General features: G+C 53.5%; 8 protein-coding genes across 8 annotated transcripts; 4 read left to right on the forward strand and 4 right to left on the reverse strand.

The window, feature by feature from the left end:
- Window positions 1–3809: 3809 nt before the first annotated feature.
- J4E92_009618 (uncharacterized protein) lies at window positions 3810–6287 on the forward strand (the record flags this gene model as incomplete). Its single annotated transcript, XM_051500962.1, has 1 exon — window positions 3810–6287. One exon carries the CDS (start codon window positions 3810–3812, stop codon window positions 6285–6287), a length of 2478 nt encoding a protein of 825 aa, XP_051348905.1.
- A 1278-nt stretch (window positions 6288–7565) lies between these two features.
- J4E92_009619 (uncharacterized protein) lies at window positions 7566–8880 on the reverse strand (the record flags this gene model as incomplete). The annotated part of the gene is made up of 2 exons (XM_051500963.1): window positions 7566–8359; window positions 8874–8880. The coding sequence occupies 2 exons, from the start codon at window positions 8878–8880 to the stop codon at window positions 7566–7568; spliced, it is 801 nt and encodes a 266-aa protein (XP_051348906.1).
- Window positions 8881–9448: 568 nt separating this feature from the next.
- On the reverse strand, window positions 9449–11155 carry J4E92_009620 (uncharacterized protein; the record flags this gene model as incomplete). The annotated part of the gene is made up of 2 exons (XM_051500964.1): window positions 9449–10124; window positions 10173–11155. The coding sequence occupies 2 exons, from the start codon at window positions 11153–11155 to the stop codon at window positions 9449–9451; spliced, it is 1659 nt and encodes a 552-aa protein (XP_051348907.1).
- Window positions 11156–11362: 207 nt separating this feature from the next.
- On the forward strand, window positions 11363–12019 carry J4E92_009621 (uncharacterized protein; the record flags this gene model as incomplete). The annotated part of the gene is made up of 1 exon (XM_051500965.1): window positions 11363–12019. The coding sequence occupies one exon, from the start codon at window positions 11363–11365 to the stop codon at window positions 12017–12019; it is 657 nt and encodes a 218-aa protein (XP_051348908.1).
- Window positions 12020–12172: 153 nt separating this feature from the next.
- J4E92_009622 (uncharacterized protein) lies at window positions 12173–13031 on the reverse strand (the record flags this gene model as incomplete). The annotated part of the gene is made up of 2 exons (XM_051500966.1): window positions 12173–12646; window positions 12693–13031. The coding sequence occupies 2 exons, from the start codon at window positions 13029–13031 to the stop codon at window positions 12173–12175; spliced, it is 813 nt and encodes a 270-aa protein (XP_051348909.1).
- A 611-nt stretch (window positions 13032–13642) lies between these two features.
- On the forward strand, window positions 13643–15079 carry OLA1 (Obg-like ATPase; the record flags this gene model as incomplete). The annotated part of the gene is made up of 3 exons (XM_051500967.1): window positions 13643–13717; window positions 13778–14335; window positions 14531–15079. The coding sequence occupies 3 exons, from the start codon at window positions 13643–13645 to the stop codon at window positions 15077–15079; spliced, it is 1182 nt and encodes a 393-aa protein (XP_051348910.1).
- Window positions 15080–15321: 242 nt separating this feature from the next.
- Window positions 15322–18372, reverse strand: J4E92_009624 (uncharacterized protein; the record flags this gene model as incomplete). Its single annotated transcript, XM_051500968.1, has 4 exons — window positions 15322–17489; window positions 17537–17783; window positions 17831–18182; window positions 18230–18372. 4 exons carry the CDS (start codon window positions 18370–18372, stop codon window positions 15322–15324), a joined length of 2910 nt encoding a protein of 969 aa, XP_051348911.1.
- Window positions 18373–19582: 1210 nt separating this feature from the next.
- On the forward strand, window positions 19583–21616 carry J4E92_009625 (uncharacterized protein; the record flags this gene model as incomplete). Its single annotated transcript, XM_051500969.1, has 1 exon — window positions 19583–21616. The coding sequence occupies one exon, from the start codon at window positions 19583–19585 to the stop codon at window positions 21614–21616; it is 2034 nt and encodes a 677-aa protein (XP_051348912.1).
- Between the last annotated feature and the right edge of the window lie 2289 nt (window positions 21617–23905).

Raw genomic sequence — 23905 nt, forward strand, 5'->3', positions numbered from 1 at the left:
CACACCTCTATCGCAACTTCTTTGCAGAGCTCAACATATCTTATCTCCACCGTGGCATCTCCACTGGTTCCTTCATGCATCGACCTACACGCTTAGCGTTCCGAAAAAACACACGGTGGCGTTCGTCACATTTTGCTCGTACATGTACACTGCTGTTTCGGCTACTGCACATCGCCACAACTGTGGTGCACCTACTGCACATGGAAGCAAAAGCTGCCCAACGCCAACAATAACTAATCGATAAGATACAATGGGACCCTTTGTCTGGGTTTGCGAACTACTGTAAGAGGCGCTGGCGAATCGGATGTCGCCTTGAAGGTGCCAGATCTCGTGCTAATGGGGGCTGAGGGCTAGATGCAGATAGTGGATCTGTCGCTCGGGTAGGCGGCGGGTGATTCATAGAATGTAGAGCATGTGCTAGGCTTGTGATGGATTTGTTATTCTTGGTCGGTGGGTTGTGTTCTCGTGGGGTGGTTGAGTGCTGAATTTTCTCGTGAACTGCGCATGCAGGCAATTGAGCTTCTCTGACGAACGCAAGAAAAATGATTTCGAGACAGGTGTATCAACTAACATATGTGCAATGTCTGTTTATGGCATCCCGCGGTTGGATACGAAGACTGCATACACAATACGACTGACCTCGGGATGTTCGTATCGATAGTGATGTTGCCTGAGTTGGAGATCTTGATGCTTCATCTCGTGTTCTATATCCGGACACGAACACTATTGAAAGTATTTTGTTCTTGTATGCAACGCACACCGAACATGTTCTACCTCGCTATTCAAGACCCTTCCGAGGTCTGCTTTTTGCATCATCCTTGCTATCAGTAAAGATAAATGTAAATCAGGCGTCATGTGACATCAGTCTTCGCTGCGGTACGGTACGCGAATCTTACGCCTCATGGATCTGACATAACGTTGATCTTATATCTCACTCATATGAATAGCAAAGATGTTTCAGGCGCAAGTACATGTACAGTGTAAGCGCGGTGTCTCCAAATAGCACGGCGTCAGATGCGTGTAAGTGCCGTGGGCGTAAAGTGGTAATACGGCACTTTGATCGCATGCATGATTGATCGGTTCCGCATAGAGAGCCGTTGTGATTACCGATAGATGACGAGACCACTTCGCCATCGAGATATGGTGAATGCCTGGCATACATGCGACAGTGTGTAATGACACCCGTTGGGAGGAAACGAGATGTGGCGGCGATGCCGGTTTCCCGCGACAGTTCATCTGGAAAAAGCAACCGTTACTTAGCAATGAAACGCATCCGAGTATAGATCGAACGCTGCGGTCCGCTCCTTTGCTTCTTTCCTCCTCGGGTAACAACGTCTCGATGCTTTTTTGTATGGCCCGACATGATGGTTGTGACAGCTGCAAGTGCCGCTCACATGCCGCTGGATCCAATCTCCAATGCATGGGCATCTGCGCACGCATGACACTGGATAGAGGGCTTCAATGCTCAGCCACGTGCTTCCCCAGACCCAAGGGCGCATGAAGAAACATGCTGGCTTAGTTGCGTGGCAAAGACTTAATTAGCAGGCATACCACTGCGAAACAGAGAGTCGCGAGTTGCCAGCGGAGGCATTGTTTCGCATAGCGAACATGTGGGTAAGGACCAGCCGTCTTCTTCAAACGCTCCGAGCCGTAAAGTCTCTCCAAGCCCAAAACCTTGGGATAGGCTCACCACCAAAAAAGTCTGGACAACTTGTCTCGGGGCTTAGCAACGTGGCAAAGCAAGATTGAAGATCCGAGAAGATCCGTCTCGAATTGCGTGACAGTTGGGGACCGGGATCGCCTGGTGTGTCGGTAGCTGCCAGAGAGTTGTTTTGCCGATAGTTCATGAGTCTGCTGAAGGAACGTCGTTTCCAGCTCGCATGACATTGATGACGGCCAACTGCATCCTATGCGTGCCTAGTACGTAGCCGGATATTGCTGTCCCAATCTAGTGCAGTTGGCGGGGTAGGCATCCGAATGGTTAATGAGGATGTGCACTGTGCCACCAATGCGGTCACGGTTAAGGTTGGCTGCATGCAGGGCGTTTTTAGCAACGTCGAAAAGGCTCCGTGGTCGCTAGTGATCTCATAGACAACTATAGATCGTGATGTCGAGGCCATCGTGTTGCGCTTACGTCGTGAGGCGCGTGGTTAGCAGCTGGTGTGTTGTGGGCTGAGTCAGGGCATGCACGCCTTGAGAAGGGCCGTGTTTCTGTTTCAGGTGCCCGCTAGAGCGTCTCTCGTGTCCCTCCCGTCACGAAGCCGCCCACTTGAGCGCGCGCCTCCCATTCTTTTTATTGCCATCATGCCATCACAGTCAGTAATCTCGAATCGTCGTCACTTGGATGTGATGCAAATGTGACGACGGTGGGCGATACCAGCAAACGGCGTGTTGTCGTGCCTAAACCCCACAACAGGCTAGGAGAGTGCACAAAGTGCACAGTCTGCCCAGCGCCGCCAAACTGTTCGCCATAGCTTCCGGGGACGTCGCCCGGACGCGCACTATCGATAGGTACTACTTTACGTGCATGCATATACGGCTGCACACGTTTTTAGGCATACGAGAGTGCGAGCACTGAGGTCGAGTCCTCGGAACCTTCTTTTAAGTCTTTCTACTCCGGAGCATATCATCCGATCGTGGAATGGCGTGCGACAGGCGAGCAGAAAGAGGCCAGGAGAGGAGCGGTCTGTCTTGATTCGTGAAGTGGTCGAAGGAGCGGAAATGATCAGAACCCTTGCTGTGTCGAGCCTGGGAGTTTCATGCGCAAAGAGCGTGGGATGCACAACGAGCGACAAGATCGGCACCGCAGCAGCGAAAGTCGGGGCGAAGTGATGCCATCATGTATTCGAATGCAATAATGCAGCGTTCGATGGCGCCGGGTACTGTTCGCCGTTGACCCCGCAGCTCTCAACATCCTCACGGTGCAGATTCTGCTGGTGCTGCGGTTGCACAGAAACCCAGGGACATGTTCCGACACTGGGGCTGTTTCCTCGCTGCAAGCATGTCTCTTGGCTAAAATAAACGCTAAATACTCTTGGTTAAGGCCAGGGGCACTGGCGAATAACGACGACAGCGGCGGGACGTCATTGGTTTGTCTCACCATTTGCCCCTGACACTCTTCGTGTGCATGGTCACACCCTCGCTCGTGCCGTCGCCGCTTAGGCCATTTGGGAGATGCCCAAGCCCACCCGATGGCTGCCCTTGCACGACCGTGAGCGCGAACGGACCCTCTCAGCGGCCGGTTGGACGTCTCCCTCTCGCTCAGGCTCACCTGTCTCTCCCCAGCTTCAGCCTCCGTGTGCCTGAACAGCCTCACCTAGACGGCTTTCCATCTCGACTCCCGCACACCGCTGAGCTGTGCTGCCTCTCATTTCGCCCTACCCTTCGTATACCTCTTCGCCTCTTTGAGAGAGGGTTGCCCCGTCGCTCCCTTTGCACTAGTCGGATCAATCCATCGCCGTGCTTCGCCAGATCGAACATACTGTCGCGCTCGGTCTCGACATCTGTCTTGGATTCGAGTACGTTCGACACGACCATTACTTGCTGGACCATACTGACGCTTTGTCGCACTATAGACGATTACGATTGTCTTTACGAGCCAATTGTATCCTTCAGTCGTCGCATTCGCCTTCCGAACGCGCGGTCAACCAACCTCCATCTTCGGACAACTAATAATCCTTGGACCTTACACCTAGTCATGCGAAGTCGAGTGGAATTATAATCAGTCTATTGCTTTACGTCTCAAGTCGAGGATAAACTCACATCACGTTCGCTATTCTTACCGGATCTAACACACGATCCATATCACCATGGCTCTCCCAAAGCCCGTATACCCGCTGAGTGAGCACTGCTCAATCATCTACGAGAACACGCTTTACGTATATTCGCCATCTGGATTTCAATCGCTAAAGCTTGAAGAGGGGGCAGAATGGAAGGCGCTGCCTATGGACATATCGCTTACCGGAGCGCAATGCGTGAAGGCAGTGCCCAAGGGGGATGCCGCAGCTGCTAAGCTGTTCATTGTTGGAGGACGCGTCAACGAGACCGCTTCGACGTGGAACTACCCCGGACTGATGCACTACACATTCTCCAAGAAGAAGTGGGACTGGCAACGGTCTGAGAGCTGGAACACACAAAATCGCGTCAACCATGACGCTGTCTACCTTCAAGACTCGCAGAAGATTCTCGTCTACGCAGGGTCGCAGACAGAGGGGGACAACGGCCCGTCGTCGGAATCCTTCCTAATGTCCACTGTCGAGCCCTACTCGGTATCGAGTATGCCGCCGTCCGGCGCGCCACTCTCCGTGAAGCCCATGCTGATGAACTCGGACGCCAACTCTGCGATATTAGTCGGTGGTGGCGCTACTAACACTGCGGTATGGAAGTTCAGCGAAGCATCAGGGTGGAAGGATCTCGGCGTCAGCCTTGAACAACCGATCGTTAACGCCGATGCTGTCAAATGCTCAATAGTCTCCAACAAAGACGGAAGGATCGCTCTGGAGAAGTTCGACATGAGTGTAACACCAAACGCCGTGGAACGAATCCTCCTCGTGAACAAGGACGGATCGCCCGCAGCCCCGGGAACTCTTGCCGGTGGGGACAAGGTGAAGCGAGTAGTCATCGATGACTGGTCAAAGTACAACGACACACTCGCACCGACAGTTACACGGAACGGTTACTCGTTAGCACAGGGCGAGGATGGCACCACCGTTGCAAGCGGAGGCAATCCCGATGAGCCCATTGCTGTCTTCGACGCAAAGGAGAACGCATGGATGAACGCGACAGCGCTGTTCTCTGGACAAGAGATCCTAGTGAACTCGATATCATCTTCAAGCGCATCATCGACACCGACCGCGACTGCATCCGTATCAGCGACGCCCAGCGCCAGCACCACAGAAGCAGTCGGTCCACCACCGGCTCCCCCTAGCAATAAGGGAAAGATGTTGACCGTACTTGGCGCTACACTCGGTACGATTTTCGGCATTGCTGCTATCTTGATTCTCATTCTGTTCTGTCTCAAGTACAGGAAGAACAAGAGCAAGCAGAACCCAGGTTACATCGAGAAGAACGACCGCATGAGCTTTGCCGACCGTGGCGCTGCTTTCATGAAGGAGGCAGGTGGAGCTGTCGTGACTTACCAGCCAAAACACAACAATGACTCTGTTACATCGCTTGCCATCATCCAAGGACGCGGTAGCAACAACGGCCACAAGAAGAATGTTGCGAGCGATGCTAGCACAGCAGGACTTGTGAAGAAGAGCAGTCCGCTTGGCTACTCCGAAGGCTACAACGAGCCCTACGAGCTTGCCAAGTTTGACCTCAAGCCAGAGCCTGTCGAGCCCATGGTTCGTCAGAACTCTAGCCGGAACAAGCCTGCACCAAGAGCACGTAGCTCAGGCTGGAGTCGGTACTTCGCCAACAACGAAGCTACAAACCTCGCTAGTGCACCACCTGCTGACCGTTCTACCTTCGCGTCAGACCGAACAAGCACGGCCAGCCAGTCACAATACACCAACTCGCGCATGTACAGCTCGCGTCCATCACAACATATCGCTCCATTAGAGATCCCCAAGTTCAACGACGGGCAGCGTCTAAGCCGAGTCGCCAGTGGAAGTCCAACGCTTGGAACCCCCAACAGTGTCATTCCACATGGTGTTCAGCCCATGCAAGCAGAGCTTGCTCGCGCCAACTCAAATGCCAGCACAGTATCTGCTCTCAGTCACGACGGTGATCACTATCTACGCCACCCCGTACAAAGCTGGACTCCAGTGGGCGATGACCGACGGACGAGCAGTCAGTACACTGGTAGCATGGTCATCGACTCTAACAAGTACGATGGCGCTAGCTCATATTACCCCGACGGCACCGATTCGTTCTACCCCAAGAGCAACTTCTCCTCCTTCTACCCCGGCCAAGGCGACAACCCATCCACGGTTCCCGACATGCGAGACAGCACGTTCACCATGTTCCCATCAGGCAACGCACCACCCGCACCCACAGAGGAGATGCCCAAGAGCAAGTTCAGCTCGATGTACCCCGTGCCACCACGTCTCGGTCTCCCACAAGACCGCGAGAGCACAGCAACAGTGTTCCCAGGTGGTCCCGGTGGTGCACAAGGAGGCAAGGCTGAGGCGGCGCTACCAAGCCCTAAGTTCAACTCCTTCTACCCACCACCCAAAGTCGGACACGAGAGCTCAGCAACCCTCTTCCCCGGCCCGGGTCCGAACCAAGGCAACGGAAAGGAGCAATCCGACATGTCATGGCTGAACCTCGGCCAAAGCAGATAAAAGCCCTCGAGTTTGAACTTAGCCTTGTCACGCCTATAATGAGCCCATGCTCCCACCCGCCTCTACCTCGACCATACACATCACCTCCATCCTCTCTCTCCCTCGAAAAGCAGCATCACTTAGCGAACGCATCATCACCACCCTGTACAGCAGATCTTTCTTTCTCGAGCATAGCATTCATCAGCGCCGGGCGTCTCTTTCCAAATCCCCCTTGTTCACCAAACGCTAGCTGCGAAAAGCCGATGTCAGCTTTTGGCATTCAGTCGCTACAGATACCCGACGCCAACCTCCTCACAGCGCGTCAACCCATTACCTCGATCACCACCTACCTACCTACCTCCCTCTACTCTCTCCTCTCGAAACGAAGGAGTCTCAGTTGTAAATAGAACGCCCACCTCTTACCCCACACTCCCAAACCACCACTTTCTTTTCTCATACACTCTTTTCTTTTCCCACCAAACCTCGTTTCCCAATATCTCTTTTTTCCACATACTTTTCAACTTGGTCTGTGTCCAAATGTATCTTTGGAAATCGCAGTATCTTGTTGATGATCGTCATTGTTGTTGTTGTTGTCTCAGATCTACGGGTCTGGATATGTTTTTGCTTGTTTTGAAATGGCGTCGTCGTGCAAGATGGTTGGAAAGATCTCCTCGCTGTCTTGGTTCTCCGAATTGTTGTATGTAGCTCGCTTGTCGAGTGGGGAAGTTGGGTGAGAGGGAGGGAGGGAAGAAGGTTGTTGGACTGGCTTGACCCTGGATGTGCTGGGTTGCTGGTGCGAGGGAAACGTCTATTGTTGACGTGGTGGCTGAAATGGTGGATTGGATCGGACGTTAATACTTTAATGAAAGAAGCGAGTGTCGTACCAAATTATTTTGTCTGCCTGTGATGATTGTATTTGTGAAGGGAATGTGTTCATGCTTGAACTATATCATAAGTGAGGTGTCTGGTTCCAGTGGCCAAGTGTACAGCCAGCTTGCATGGTAAGCCCATCCAACCTCGTTCGCTCTGGATCTTCACATGGACATGGACACTAGAAGCAAACTGTCTGCCATGTCCTAATCATTACATCTTGACCAAGCATCAAAAACAAGTATTCGTAGAGAAGAGCGTGTGAGATCGCATCGTTGAGATATCGCCCGAGAGACGAGAGATATCTCAACGATGCGATCTCACACACCCTTCTCTACGAGTACCTTCCCATGTCCAAAGTCTAAAAGTCTATCGCTCCACAAACCACCAACCTTCCCATCTCATATAACGCCTCCAAAACCACACCCTCTAATTAACAACCCTCTTCATCTGCGCCGCCTGCCTCGGCTCAATAAACAGCGCCTCCGCCTCCGTAAGCACAACACCCTCCTTCTCCTCACTCCCCAGCGTCATCAACCGGCCCTTAACCCACGCCTTCCTGCCCTCCACCTTCGTTGTTTCCGCCCGTAGAACCACAATCTGCCCCGCCATACACGGCGCCTTGTAATCGATCTTCAAACTCGCCGTCACACCCACTTTATTCGGCAGCGCGGGGAAGCAGCATCGTGCTAGTCCTTCGTCGAGAAGTGTGGCTAGCAGGCCGCCGTGGACGATACCGGGGTGGCCGCATAGCGCTTCACCGAGGTACTGCAAAGATACGAATTCAGAGCCGTCGGCTGTGCTGAATTGGATTGGGGGGACGGCGATTTTGTCAGGGCCGAGGAGTGTGCCTCCCGTCAAATTCTGTGCCCGAAGTCCCTCTGGTATCTTGAGATGCGGCCTTGAGGCAATGTATTTTGGGTCCTCCAATAACGACTTTGTTAGGGGATGCTCGAATATGCTTCGTTCTATCTCGGCAATGGCTTCTGTGCTGGGCTGAAAGAGTTCGAGGGTTTCGGCGTCGGTGGGCGGGTTCGCGAGGTCTTGGAGGGAGGCCATGGCGGGGAAACCGGCGATTACGAAGCCGCTGGTGAGTGTGAGGAGGGTGAGAGCGAGGGCGATGGGGAGGCGGATGTAGATTGGTCGTTTGGGTTTTTGGGAGGAGGAATTGGGTGGTGGTGGAGGCGGTGATGTGTGTTGTGCGGTTTGCGATTGCTCTGCTGCTATGGAAGTGTTAGTTTACTAAATTCTTCTTTCTCGAGTCTTCCATAACTTTCAGACATAGATGTCGAATTGAGACGGGAATTGGAATAAACTTACAAACACTACTCGTCCACCTAATACTTCGTATCCTATCTTCCAACCCACCCCCAGCCGGCCCTCTCTGTCCTTTTATACAACCCGGGCGGACTTCGCGCAGCGGGGCCAATGCTCTGTATGCCCCGAAACCTAACACTCTGCTGCGACCCACATGCCCAGATAAGGCAGACCTTGCGGATATCATACTTACGTAGTCAGCGCCTAGAATCTCGCGGCAGAGACTTTTTTTCTGGCTAGGCTAGAGGGTAAGTCGGCGGTGAGCACGGTTTGGTAGTACAGTCGGAGGTTCCGCGCATGCGCGCGTTCGGTCCCTGAGCTCGGACGCTGCGGAATAGGAAGTGCCGAGGTTCAGAGGGTGGGATGTTGTTGGCTGCAAGGGCGAGGGAAATTTGGGACAATAGTCGCCAAGATGGGGACTATTCATGGGTTTTGTCATGGAGTGTACTTGCATCTCTTGGTGCGTACTTCGGCCGACGATGATGAATTAGCTTATGGCGTAGGTGCCCCTTTACGTTGAACGGGTTGGCGTCGATGCCCGCCCATGTATGCTGTCGACTCAAGGAAACCTCGCAGTCTACATCAGGAACTGTACATCACGATGAAAATAGCTTGAGACGATGTATCATGTGTGAACTGAGTTTTGATTCTCTCAGTTCTGTCCTTGGAAACTTGTTCCACTTGCTTTACACGTGGTATTTCCACTCCACCAATCCATCAAGTCATCATACTATACATACAGAGTAGAGAAGTGCGTCATGTAGAACGCCATACTCATCTACGGCGTCCGTCTATCCACTTCCATGACCCAGGTGACGAAACATAGCAAACCCGTATAGGGACCGGAGACTACAAAAACAGAGCAACAACTGTCTTTTTGGACGCCAAAGATGCAGCAAGAACATGACCACCAACATTAAGGTGCGGTGAGAAGGTAGCGTAATCGTACAGGGTGGAACGCAGAGGGAAGAAAAAAGAGATTAGTGGCGACTCGCTCAGTAGTAATCCCTGGCACTCTTCTGCAGTTCGATCAACCTCCATCCTCGTGTCTCGGGGTTGTTGACGTCTTCTGGTATCCTGGTGACACCAATGGCGTATGTGACTTGCTGGACCTTGTCGTCCATACCGGAGGCCAGTTCTCCGGACTTGGCGTTGCGGTAGACGTGCACTTCTTGTGTTCTGCAGGTAAGGATGAAGACGGGGATCTCTCCTGGCTCCAGCAGTTTCGCGTTCAGGACATCGACACCACGGATGTCGACAATCTTTCCGTCAGATTTCAGGCCAGCGGCCTGGTATTGTTGCATCAGCGCTGCGTATACTGAGTATTGCGCTGCTGATAGCCACTCCTTCAGGACGGCAATATCGCCCTTGACGTATGCGTCCAGGACTTCTGGGAGGATGTATTCGCGCATCTCGGTCAAGAAGGGCTCCATTTGGAAATTGGGATCCATCTCCCTGAATCTCTTGATGACCATGGCCGTCTCGTTTTCGGCGAAGAAGCCAGTGATGCGGTCGGAGATACTGCGAGCGGTCTCGATGATGGCGTTGTCGGACTCCCTGTAGACGGTCTTCATGTTGAAGAAGCCTTGAGCGAGTTTGGAGTTGTCCTTCCATTCTCTCCAGACTTCCTTGTACTTGGCGTCCTTGTGAAGGGTGACGTTTGTGCCGGCACTACTAGTTGTTAGTCAATGGTCGCGAACGTCTGAGAGAATGTCTTACTTTGGGTCCTCCTCCATTGGGCCCAAGGGTTTGCCGCCAGTTCGCTGGAGTTCGTTGAGCTCGCGAAGCTCACGCCTCTTCCTGCGCTCTTCCTTCTCGACCCAACCGCCGTATCTTGACGAGCTGTCATCGTCGATTGTTTCCTTCACAGCTTGGAAGGCCTTGGTCTGTCGCACTGGCCGAGTTGCGTATTCAAGTCCGGTACCAGTGACCCTCGCAGCAGCACGAACACCCTTGACGGGCATAGTGTCCCATGTCCACGCCGCGCCGTGACCGACGGCTGATGCCGTCGCCTTCAATGCCTCCGTGGTCTTTGTCTTGGCAGCCTCAGAGATCTGGCCAGCCTTTTGTACGTTTGGGTTCTGCTGGAAGTCGTGCAGCGCACCACCCAACTGCTTTGTACCCTCGTTCCAGTCCTTGGAGGCCTGGAACTCTTGCTTCAAGGTCTCGGTGAAGACCTGCCATGGTGTCTTGTCGCCGTGGGGCGGAGGCGGGGGCGCATCCTTCTTCTCTTTCTTCTGGCCCTCTTCGCCCTCCTTCTGTTCACCAGCGTCCTCCTCTCCTTCCTTCTTGTCCTTGGCTTCCTCGCCCTCTTTCTTTGCCTGGTCACTCGCAGCCTGTTCTGAGGTGCTACCCTCGGAGGCTGTAGATTTGGTGGTGCTATGGTCTTCGTCCTTTACATCTTTTTGCTTTTGCGCTTGCTCGTGTAAGGCGGGCCGAGAAGAGAAGTGGCGGGCGTATGCGGATGACGTGCGGAAGAGGACATCTTGGGGCAAGAATTCGCTGCGGAGGAAGCCTTGGGAGGAGGGTGTGGATGTGGAAGGTAGTGACGTGCGTGCGGAGGAGACTTGCGATGTTCTTGGTAGGGTTGATATCCGTCTATACGCTGCAGCCCTTCCGTATGCGCTTGCAGGCGTAGCAGCGGCGGGTTGTATGCTCCATCGCGCAGTGGCGGCAAATGTGTTTGCTGTTTGGGGCCTCATGCTCTGGACTTGAAGGCAATTGGATCTGGGTATTAAATTGAAGTAGGACCGGCCCAAGCAGTGAGCGTTGGAAGGTGGGCGCGGCGAAGGTGGGTGAGAAGCATCGCCATCTTTTTCCGAATGCCAAGCCAGACTCGCAACCTTCTGCGACTTTCTAGCAAATCGCTGCATCCCCGAACCTCAATCGGGGCATCTACCGCCTTCAAAATGGCCAGCAACACAACTCTACAGACGTTTCGATCCCTCACATGCTCAATTCGCTCATCATGTCGACACACGCAATCCCTGCGACCGTTTTCGCACAGCACACGAGTCCTCGCTGCAACTCCTCCCTCCTTCCGCAAGAGGCCTGAGAAGAGTCTCGACCAGCTGCTCAGCAATGTAGATGAGAACTTTAGTGGCGCGGCCCCCAATCCATACAACATGATACCCGGCCAAAACCCAAACGACCCTTCTTTCAAGAACCTTGCGTCGCGCGAATGGGACGAAGACGACAAACACAAACTCCACGTTTACGCCACCAAGCACAACACACACCTGTGTCTGACACAGCCAAACCGAAACCCACTGATCTCGGTATCTTGCGGGAACATCGGCTTCAGGAAAGCGGGGCGCGGAACATACGATGCAGCCTATCAATTGGCCGCCTTCCTCATGAACCGAATCCAGGACAAGGGCTTGCTGCCGCAGATTCAGAAGTTGGAGTTGATATACAGAGGGTTTGGCGCAGGCAGGGAGGCAGTCACAAAGGCGATATTGGGTGCTGAGGGAAAGAGGATACGGCCGCTGATTGTGAAGCTGGCCGACTCGACGAGATTGAAGTTTGGTGGTACAAGGAGTAAGAAGCCGAGGAGACTGGGTTAGAGACTGCTTGTCGAGCATGTGGGGATGGAAATCAGACGAAGTGTACGATGATAGTGGGGTTCACCAGGCGTCATGGGTAGAGGCTATGAGCACTTGGGCATGCATCACAAGAGCAGTGTATGGTGGCCAGGGCATATCAGACCAATTCAAGAGTCATGTCAGATTTTTCGGCAGTGGTGCCCTTTCAGCGGGTGGAATAGTCCGACCACTAGAATCCGTTTCCGCGATGTTGACAAGCCTGGGTGCAAGATTTCCAGCCTCATACCTAATAGGCCCTCTTGCGCTTCCTTGATCACCACGACTACTTCCAGCAGAATAGCCCGCGTTTTCCCAGCCCCTTGCTTCCTCAGTTGTCCGATGGCGTTCTCGTTCTCGATCATGACGTAGCATCGACGCTCCTTCGTCTTCGAATTCTTCGTCAAGCAACTCTCCATCAGCAGTATCATAATCCGGTGGCGCTATCCATTCCCGTGGTACAACGCATGGTAGAGCGACGCCGATGCTAGCGGCACGATTCAGATAGCTCGGCGCTGGGCGACCCGTGAGCCTCTCGCAGAGGTAGGACGTGAAGTGGTTGCAGTTCTTCGTGAGGAGGTTGTACGATGTTCCTTGAAACTCGTGTGAGGCCTGTAATGCATTAGTCAAGTTTCTGAATATACATGTTCCTGCATACCTCTTGTATGATAGCCTCTAGTTCTTCTTCAGGTCGGAAAGAGAAGCCATGTAAGATCGCCTGCTTGAACGTGCCACCCGGTGGTTCTTGCCCAGGCTTCGTCCAGTACACGCCTGTCAAGTCTCGCCGGTCATGTCCGCCATATGCATATTCCCTGTCGCCAATAACAACACCCGTGTGAAGGAGCGAGCTACCGATTGCCCAGAGTACGGTTGCGACCTTGCCGGGCGGTAACAGGTCATATACGTGTATGGAGACTTCGGTTCTCTGCAGCGACAGCGTGGTCCTATGTTGGCTGGAACTTTTGCGCGACGGTTTGGGACGGGTAGAGGATGACATTGTCTATGGTTGTAGTAATGTATGTACAATCGAGTGTGGTATGTATTGGGGTAGGTCTCTACGTCGGTACCGAATAAGAAGGGTGGGGTATCATGGACGCTGTTAAGGGACGATGAGTGGTACGAGGTAGTGGTACAATGACGGCAGGGCGGAGGTCAGTGAATGGGGCCAGCCCTGGGAGTAATATGCGGAGGGACAGGTGTGGGGGAGCAGATGGAGATGGAGGTCGTTGTAGCCATGGCCGCCGGTTTGGCGCTCGAGCACAGCTGGAGACGCGGCTTCGGCGCTTGCTGCTTCGAGCAAGCGCTGCACGGACGCCGCCCTAGCCACATAAACTTAAGAAAATTCGATTGGACTCGCTGCACCGTCAATTAACCCAGGAAACGCAGGAGAGCGGCTGCTAGGTAGCTCTCCCACCCCTCTATTTCATCACGCCCCCCACCAGGCCTCTTACCTTTTCTTTCTCTTCTCTGATACCCACTTTTTACAACCCGGCAGCAAGCACTGCCTGCTTTTTCCCAGCCTCTTTGCACTCTTCATCTTCCCCCACCAAATTTTTCCTTTCCTTCACTGCAGCTCGCACCTACGCGTCCGCGCCCAAGAAGAAAAAGATGCCTCCCAAGAAGCAAGTCAAGGAGGAGAAGCTCCCGCTCGGCAGGCCGGGAAACAACTTGAAGACTGGTATCGTGAGTGAGAGCCCTACCTAGCTGGTCTTGTCGCGTTCTCACATTAACAGTGATTGCCAGGTTGGCCTAGCAAACGTCGGCAAGTCGACGCTCTTCCAAGCCATCACCAAGTGCTCTCTTGGTAACCCCGCCAACTTCCCATATGCCACCATCGACCCAGAAGAGTCGCGCGTCATCGTCCCAGATGAGCGCTTCGACTGGCTAGTGGAGCACTACAAGCCCAAGTCGGTCGTACCTGCCCACTTGACCATCTACGATATCGCTGGTCTCACGCGCGGTGCTTCCACTGGTGCTGGTCTCGGTAACGCCTTCTTGTCGCACATCCGCGCCGTCGATGCCATCTTCCAGGTCGTCCGATGCTTCGACGATGCCGAGATTATCCACGTTGAGGGTGACGTCGACCCCATCCGTGACTTGGACATCATCGCCGAGGAGCTGCGCCTGAAGGACATTGAGTTCACCGAGAAGGCACACGCTGCGCTTGTCAAGGAGACAAGGAGAGGCGGTCAGAGTCTGGAGATGAAGAAGCTCAAGGAGGAGCAAGCCACAGTTGAGAAGGTCCTCGAGATGCTCAAGGATGGCAAGGATGTCCGGAAAGGCAACTGGTCGCCCAAAGAGGTATGTACATCTCACTTCCTTTCCCTGCACACCCTGTTACAAGATGACAAAGAGCGATTGCTCTATAATCCCAGCTCTCTGATGGCCCATTAACGCTGGGCTATTCTGAAGTGAAGTCCTTCTCTGATCAACAACACCCCAACCTCGTTACCTACATGGAATACCTTTCGCAAGCTTGTACTAACAGTTTGCTAGGTCGAGCATATCAACCCTCTCTTCCTCCTCTCCGCCAAGCCCGTCGTCACTCTTGTCAACCTGAGCGAGAAGGACTACATCCGCCAGAAGAACAAGCATCTCCCCAAGATCGCTGAATGGGTCAAGACCAACGCCCCCGGTGACCCAATCATCCCCATCTCCGTACAACTCGAGGAGCGCATCGCGGTCATGTCTGACGAGGAGGCTGCCGAAGAGCTCAAGAACCTCGGTACCAAGTCGGCGCTGCCCAAGGCCATCCAGGTCATGCGCAAGGCCCTTCAACTTGGTAGCTTCTTCACAACCGGTACTGACGAAGTCCGACAGTGGACAATAAGGACCGGCACCAAGGCGCCACAAGCTGCTGGTGTCATCCACGGTGACTTTGAGAAGACCTTCATTCAGGCAATCGTGTACAACTACGCGACACTGAGGGAAGAGGGTGATGAAGCCACTTGCAAGGCAAAGGGCAAGATCATGACTAAGGGCAAGGACTACGTTGTCGAGGATGGTGATATTCTCCTCATCAAGGCTGGTGCCGCAAAGGCATAGACAGCTTGATGGGTCTTGGTTATGTGTGTATGTGTTCATGATCTACATGCGCGTCTTATGATGAGCTATGAAAAGCAGCTAGACTGCGCTGAATGAATGAGAATAAACATGATCACGAACAAATCAACTTTTTCCCATGCTGTGATATCTAACTACTCTTATATTATAATGTGTTGCGCAAATTGGAAGACTAATCAGTAGAAGCCTTCGTTCAGCTCCTTCACACCCCTCTGCCAGTCTACCTACTTCGCCTTACCCTTCGTCTCAACAAGCATCCAGCTATTCCCACAGACACAGTGCTTACTCAACCCCAGCAAGTACTGAGAGTGCGCAGGAGTGTAACCCGGCAACCCCGGCACAACATCCTCCATACAAGCACCACACCTCGTACACTGCTTGAGCAAATTCTTCTTCCTCCTGCCCTCTCCGTTCGCCCCCGCACTCTGAATACTATCACTCCTACTGCGATTCCCGCCACCCGTCGCCGAGCCCACAGGATGCGTCCACGTGCCCGTCCCCCGAATAATCATCTTCTGACACACATCCACCACATGCGTGTCGTGCCAATACCTTGCGCGCTTTGAGTCCGTGAAGCCTAACCACGTGGTATCGAAGAACATGAGTCTACCCATGTCGAGCTTATCCGCGAGACAAACTTGCTGCGTCGTGCTCTTCCAGAGGTAATCCGTAACGAGGCGTTTAGCGACAGGGAAGAGGATGTCTGGGATTTTCCCGAGGAGCAGTTCGCGCTCGATGCTGTTGCGTTGCATGTCTGTTAGGTTACGCTGCTTGTACGTGCCGCGGACGTGGCTCTGCGTCTCGCTGAGCAGCTGTTCGTAGTAGCGGTAATCGAACGGGAGTTCTGTTATAGCAGCATAAAGAGGAGCATATAGTTTCTTCGCTTCAGGTGTTTGCGGCGGTGCATTTGGGTTCCCGGCTGCGGAATTGGGCAGCGTGACGTAGGCTGCTGCGCTGCGCGAGAGCCACGCAATAGGTTGGAACCAGAGTTTCATCATGGCGCGGGGGAAGGCGGACAGGATGAGGAGGAGCGCGGGTTTGTTGAGCTCACGGATTTTGGCCTCAAGGACGGGACGCGTGAGGTCTGCTGGGGGTATGTCGGATAGGGCGCGGCCGAGGGCGAAGAGATCATCTAGGATGTAGGCCATGAAGTGCATTGTCCATCTGCAGGTTCCGATCATTTGGGGGACGGCTTCGGGTCGGAGGTTGCTCTTCGATGGGTCGCCGTGGAGGCGGACGATGGTGGTCAGGGTTTGCGTGACAAATCTGATGTTGATGAGTTGCCAGGCCATCTTGCTGCTCAGAGAACGGTCGATGTTGCCTTGGAGGCCGAGGATGTTCATGGCTGAGAGCGTCTTTACAAAGAAGGGGCTGCGGCCGAGGAGAAGGAAGTGGTTGCTTGATGTGTCGTCTACGCCACAGTCGATGTTGACTTGGAGTCCTTCGAAGAGCAGATTGATGAAATCGTGCTTGCGCTTGTCGCTGAGGGAGCTGACAAGAGCGAAGATGTCGTCGCTGGAATAGTATTGGTTTGCTGCAGACGAAGACTGTAGAATAAGTGCTGCGAGAGCGGCGGCATGGCGGGGATCATCATCGTCTGATGAGAGGGTGCCGTGGGAGTACTCCATAGAGCGCAGCTTTGGGCTACCATCCAGTTGCATACATACCGCTAAGCAGTGGTTGGGTGATAGGGCGACGTGGAGCGAGGGTTCGGCGTGCTGGAAGACGAAACCAGCTTGTAATAGCGAGTTCACAGTGTCAGTATTGCCATCTGGCATGACTATCTCCATGGTCGATCGCTTCCTGAACTCGATAGCCCCATCACTGTACGTGAATGCCAGGAGCATGCTGTACCATATCGGGTAGAACCCTAATGCAACAGCATGCAACGAGAAGTCAGGCTGTCTCTTTAGAAGGAACGTGTTCTGTGCAGATACCGAGCTTACGCTCTTCTTCTTTGATGTCACCTGATCGAGGCTGGAATGCAGCTGGCTGTGTTGCTCTTGATGCACCTGCCATTTGACGATGATGCTGTACCGCGTTTCTTGCGGGTTCAGATCATACGAGATCGGATTCGGTGGCTTGCAGAATATGGCTTGGATGGTGGGCACCGAGCCGTCATCTTGCTCGGGCGTAACGGGAAGGAAGTTGAGATGTGTTAGTTGAGCGGCAGCCGCACCTCTTGATGCTGTGCCGTCGCCCAGGTCGTCATTCGCAAGCTCAACGGGGTTGCAATCATCTTCCAAAGCGATCAATGAGACTTGGATGGTTGGCTTCTCGAATGGACCGGCGTTCTGGCTACGCTTGTCGGTTGGTACATTCCAGATTGTCTCAATGCGATATAAATGCAACCGCCTCTTGACGTCGTAGGCAGCCAGTAGAAGGGTGTTATCTAGAAGATGTTAATTTGGTAGCATCAAAGCGTACAGAAAGCCGTACCGTTGTTCGACGTAAAGGCTGCGTGTGTGAAGGACTCCTTCGTTGAGATCATAGGCCCTAATTGAGCGGAGACTTCTTGCCAACTGTTGTCAATCTGCTGGAAGCGAAGCTTGAGCTCGCCATGTCTCTTCAGATATATGAAGCATGCTTTGCCTTCTACAGGATGGTGCGCATTGTTGAACATGTGCTGTTTGATATTCCACTTCCATTTGCCTTTTTCTTGCGAAGCTGACCAAGCAATGAGATTCTAGATGGACATTAGAATCAGAATTATAAGAATCTGAAAGAACTTACCTTTTGCGCATAGGGTAGGATCGCAAGCCAATGCATGCCTACCACACCATCTACTTCGGACTCTGGATGAGCTACTTCCGCTCTGGTGAAATGCATGCGGTCCAAGGCCATGGCGCATGAGAAGACCATTACTCGACCTGCTTCGTCCATGACAGCGAGATCGTTGCCCAGATGACTCCATGAAAGATGGGTCAAACGAAAGATCTCGCGGCCCTGTGGGAATTCGAGAGGGACGTTTCTTCCGAGATCCCATTTGCCAGATTCAGGATCTCGCGAAAAAATCTTCAGGTGGACAGAGTAGCCGTCGGGACTTATGTACGCAACACAGCCATTCTTGGACCATGATATCTTTCTATTACCTGTTAGTGGAGCTGGCAGACTTACCCAAGACTCACTTACTGGCAGCAGCCGCTAGACGCTAGCTCATCGATGCGCCCGTCGAGCCCTTTCACTGGCGGTGTCGTGTTGATAGACTGTATATTGACATGTTCTGAGTCTCCGAAGAGATCATCCACATCCATGTTATAACTTGCGCCGTCCATTGTGGTGAGATAGCTGCGCTCGGCGGCGGGTCGGCTGAGAGGTGAGATCAGTCGAGAGAACAAGAGGTGGGAAACAACCCCGCCAAGAAATTCGCACTAGACAAACACGAACAGATGACGAGCGAATCGTCGGGTATCACAGAGAATACAAGGAAATGAGGCACGAAATTCAAGACAGAGACGGACGTGGAGAGGGTCGAGGGTTGATGAGGCTGCGCCCCGGTTGTCTGGGATCAGTTGCGGCAGTAAGCGATGCAGCTAACGATGACTAGCGCGGTTCCATCTGGTGTGCTGTTCGTGAGAGCTTCGCGCACAATCGTCATCCTGGGCAGTCATCCTTCCCAGAATGCTGATGGAGGTTATCGCAAGAGCTCAGAATATATTGCAATAAGCTCAGGATGCTTATGCGACACCGGGACTCCAACGGTCAAATAAGCGCATCGCGCCGATCTCTATGAACCTGGGAGGGGTTGCATGCGCTGTGGCTGTCACGAAGAACATGGCATCGTGCCGTCCAGTGGGAAGCATGACGAGCGAAGACTTGCTTCAGAGCTCGCTGTCGCACTCTATGTACACGGCTTAACATGCTTCTTGCACGCCTACTACTTCAATGATGCTGGCGTTCAGATAATGCCATGTTCGGCCCAGCACAGACATGCCGCAAACGTAAACAGGTCGAGTGTTTAGGTTCTGTTCTTGGCAGACCTACCCGGCGCCCATGGTTGTCCAGGTCAACCAGCGCTCGCCCGTCATCGCATCCACCGCCAACCTCTGCACCCTCCCACCCCCCTTCACCACCGCCCACAAACGCGTCTATTCCAGACGCGCGCCTGCCTGCCCTATTGTTCACGCGCCTTCACGAAGCGTCACAATGATCTAGCGTACCTTCCCGATCTGACGGTTCTCGAAGGGGACCAAAACGGCAGCAGCGGCAGCACGGCAGCGACGACCGACAGCCCCCAACCTACGCCCTCCACACAATCACGATCTCCACACACTCTCCGTACGCGGCATATCTCGAGCAAATACCCAGAAATTAATGCGGAATCCCACCGTCTTGTTCAAGCCACAAAGAATCTTAGGGTACTAGACGCGCCGGGTCCCTGAAAGCCGCCAGGCGCCTTGCGTTCGACATTGAACCTCCCTCGCGACACACGGCTGTCACTGCCTGTTGCTGTCCACCCCACAATCCCCACGGCGCTCCTTCACCATGGCTTACAACGCGCTAAACAACGAGCCCAGCTCGCCCTTGACCGAGATTTCGGATTCAGATCTCTCTATTCTTTCTCGGTCGCCCACTCCACCGGCTGAGCTTAACAAATCCTTCGCTCAACGTCGCGCATACATGTCCCCATCCTCCTCGCGACGCTCATCCGCCAAGACGTCACCCGCGCCCGAAGACATGCCTTCTCCCCCGTCCAGCAACGACGACAACCCGCGTCCAGTAAAGAGGAGGAAGACGGCAGAGCCCAAGGAGCGCACGGCAGAATACCTTGACCTCTCCAGGTCCGACGTCGAACAAGACGAGCTACCACAGCTGCAACGCTTGCTGAGCGTTCTGCACAAGAAGCGCAAGATTGTGGTTATAGCAGGTGCAGGCATTTCGGTTTCGGCAGGCATTCCCGATTTCCGATCAGCTACTGGCCTCTTCAACACGCTCAAGAAGGAGCACAAGCTCAAGTCCTCCGGCAAGGACCTCTTCGACGCGTCTGTTTACCAGGATGACACGTCCACGTCGACATTTCACGACATGGTGCGCACCCTGTCCCAGCACACGAAATCTGCGCAGCCCACCGCCTTCCACCATCTTCTCGCGACCCTAGCCCAAGAAGGGCGCCTCATGCGGCTTTACACCCAGAACGTCGACGGCATAGACACGTCACTACCCCCTCTGAGCACAACGGTGCCTCTGCCGAAGAAAGGGCCTTGGCCCAAGACTGTCCAAGTACATGGTGGTCTGGATTACATGGTGTGTTCTAAGTGCCAGAAGGTAGAGCCCTTCGACGCCGAGCAGTTCAACGGGCCTAGCCCACCACCCTGCCCAAGCTGTGTGGAGAACGACGAGATCCGCCAAGTCGCAGACAAGCGCAGCCACGGCATTGGCCGCCTGCGTCCTCGTATGGTTCTCTACAACGAACATAATCCTGATGATGAGTCGATCGGCTCTTGTGCATCCTATGACATGCGCATGAGACCAGACGCTGTTATCGTGGCTGGCACCACGTTGAAGGTCCCCGGTGTGCGTCGCATCGCCCGCGAGATGTGCAATATCGTTCGCGACCGGAAGGATGGAGTCACGGTCTGGCTGAACAACGATCCGGAGCCGATGGGCAAAGATCTCGAGGACAAGTGGGACCTAGTAGTCAAAGGTCCTTGCGATGAAGTCGCGCGCCATGCCAATATGCGACGATGGGACGACCCGATGGACTATAAGACAGTCACAGAAGAGGATCTCAACAAGGTCAGGGAGAAGCAAAGAGCAGAGGTCATCATCGGAACCCCTCGAAAGCCTGGTGTCCTACGCAATGCAGGCCAGCTTACACCTGGACAAAGCCCTCGCATACTGCCACTATCTTTTAACAAAGCGGAACCAGACACACCGTCTAAGAAGGGCACGAAGAGGAAGGCAGACGCCAAGGCAGACGGGCAGATGGATCTGTTCGGCAAGCCCGCAACCAAAGCACCCGCAAAGAAGCCGAAAGCACAGCCAAAGAAGGCAACAGCAGCAAGCAAGAGCAAGGCGGGCAAGAAGGAGCCGAAGAAAGAGGCTCCCGCTATCAACAACGTCTTCAAGGCTACCAAGGGCGGCGCCAAAGCTACAGGCAAGCCTCTGGCCAAAGCATCTGATCCGGCCCTTACCGTTATCGAGTCAAAGTTTAACGAGCAAACTCGGCTCAATCCGAAGGAGAATGCCAGCGACACGATTCACATCGAGAAGCGACGGACTCCATCGACCCCCAGGAAGCCAGCAAGACTGACCAAGATAAAGTCAGACTTTGTGTTCCAGCCTGTTTCGAGTGCAGATAGCCGCAACAACCACTCACCGAAGCGACCACCGATAGAAAGCTTCACACCTACAAAGGACCGTACACCCAGTGCTCAAATTCAGGAGGAGATGGCATACGCGCATGCGACGTCGTCTACGAGCGATTCTCGTCCTTCATCCTCGGGCAGCGCACAGCGGCACATCATTGAAAGCCCAACCGGCCCGGTACCCAAAAACATGAATCACCTTCTCTGCTAGCGAACTGCATTTCTCGGCGTTGGCGGGCTTCCTTTTCCAGACAGACGCCGTATCTATCTGCGCGGTGCATTGCATGAGAGGCGTTTGCGGGTTTACAAGTGTACAGTTGAGGTGTTAGTTGTACCAGTACTTTTCTCGTTGTTGGACATGCATATCTTACCTTTTGGCTGCATGATACCCAGATGAACCCCTGGTAGAGGCAGGTCGGACGCTTTGGCGTCCTTATTCAGCGTAGTGTAGTGGTTCCGATGATAGTTAAGGCTTAGGCCTTCGTTGATATTCGTGACAAATGCGATATATTTATTATTACCTGGTGTTGAGACAATCTATCGATGTTTGCGATAACTGGAACTTGAACGAACTATCAGTGTATAGCTGCACCTTTCTCTCTTATACCTGCAAATGAACCTCTGTGCCCTGGAATTGCGCCTCCCTTGCGCGCCTTCTTAAGACTGGCGCCTTGGCACTTGATTCGGCCTGTGCACGTTGGCTGACGACCATTTCTCAACCTTTCATTGTTCAAGCATCTACACCCTGGCGAGACAAAGGTTTACCCTTTGTTCGAGACGGCATCTTTCCGCATTCACCAGTCCCGCAACAAAGTCATTCACCTGGAATAGCTTCGGTCGACACCTCAACCTTGTCAACATCTCTACACGCTGACGTGTCTTGAGAGATCCCAAATCCTACCCTTGCAGGATATTGCAGTAACAAAGAGCTGGACTTATCGGTCATGGCTTCACCGCTAACCGTTCGAAATTTGACGCCTACCACCCTCTCCATCCAGCGTGTCGAGCGATTTGAGGACCCAAATACGCTCCAGTCCAAAGCAAGCGGGTACTTCCTCGGTGCTCAAAGCACCCCATCCGCGGCACCCACTTCACCTGAACTCAGCAGCCATGCACAAAGCTTCAACGATCAAGATCTCCAAATTGTCTTGCAGCCCTTCGAGTCGTATACATTAACAATTGCAAACTCGAAGCAGTCCAACGCACCTACACTATCAAATCCAACGCTCCGTCTCACCATTCAGACAGCTAATGGTGAACGCCATCGGATTGATACGCACCCGTCATATACTCAAAAGTCAACGCAGTCGTTCACTCCGCTATCCGCAGATTCTTCAACAACCTACAAAGCCCTCTTTCACCCATCGAAACCAGTTCCCCATCTCTCGATCCATGCGAACCGCATTCTAAACTACTCTTCATGGATGGGCTCATTACCAGATGATCTACCTCTATCAGCTATAAGCATTCCGGGATCGCACAATGCACATACGCACTATCGCGCCCTCCCATCTGTTCGATGCCAGCTCCACGATGTGAAGGTACAGCTAGAAAATGGGATCAGGTTCTTGGACATACGTGTACAGCCAACACACGCGACGGATGCATCAAAGAAAGACCTTTACCTAGTCCACGGCGCATTCCCTGTGAGTCTGACAGGACCGAAGTACCTTGAACCTATCCTAAAGATATGCTACGACTTTCTCTTAGCCAACCCCAGCGAGACGGTATTGGTGAGTTTGAAGCGAGAAGGTGTGGGAAGCGCGACGGACGAACATCTTGCCCGCATCCTAGAGGAGCACTACATCACCCCCCATGCGCGCCATTGGTACACGGAGAACGCGATACCGTACTTGGGAGCTGTAAGGAGCAAGCTGGTTTTGGTACGGCGGTACAATGTAGCCCGGACTGTGGCTTCGTCTTCGAGTTCAGATTGTAAGAATGGCGGGCTAGACGCAACAGCCTGGCCGCACAACGCAACCCACGCCGTCTTCCCGTCGCACTCTTCCGCACCAACGTTTTGTCTCCAAGACTTCTGCGAGGTCCTTGTACCGGACATCATACCAACCAAGATACAGCATTGCAACGACCATCTTGTGCGTTCTGCCGCCGCTGTTCACCCCATTCCTGGTATCACAACCGATGTCACGAATCCAGTACCACCAGGTCCTTTATATCTCAACTTTCTCTCTGGTAGCAACTTCTGGAAGAAATCCTGCTGGCCTGGGGCTATCGCCAAGATTGTTAACAGGGGCATGGAAGAGTGGCTTTGTGAGGGGCATCACTTAGAGGCTCCAAATACGACGCCTCGCCATCCGGAGGTCGCAGATGAGAGCGCCGAGGGTGTAATGAGGAGGGTGAAAAGCGGTGACGGAAGTACGGGTGTTGTTGTGATGGATAATGTGGGAGAGAATGGGGATTGGGAGTTGGTCAAGTTGATCGTGGGTATGAATATGGGAGTGATAGCGAAGATGAGAGCAATGGAGGAGACTTGATGGAA

Source organism: Alternaria infectoria (genome assembly GCF_024043175.1).
Source record: "Alternaria infectoria strain BMP 0036 chromosome Unknown scaffold_25, whole genome shotgun sequence".
Lineage (NCBI taxonomy): Eukaryota > Fungi > Ascomycota > Dothideomycetes > Pleosporales > Pleosporaceae > Alternaria > Alternaria infectoria.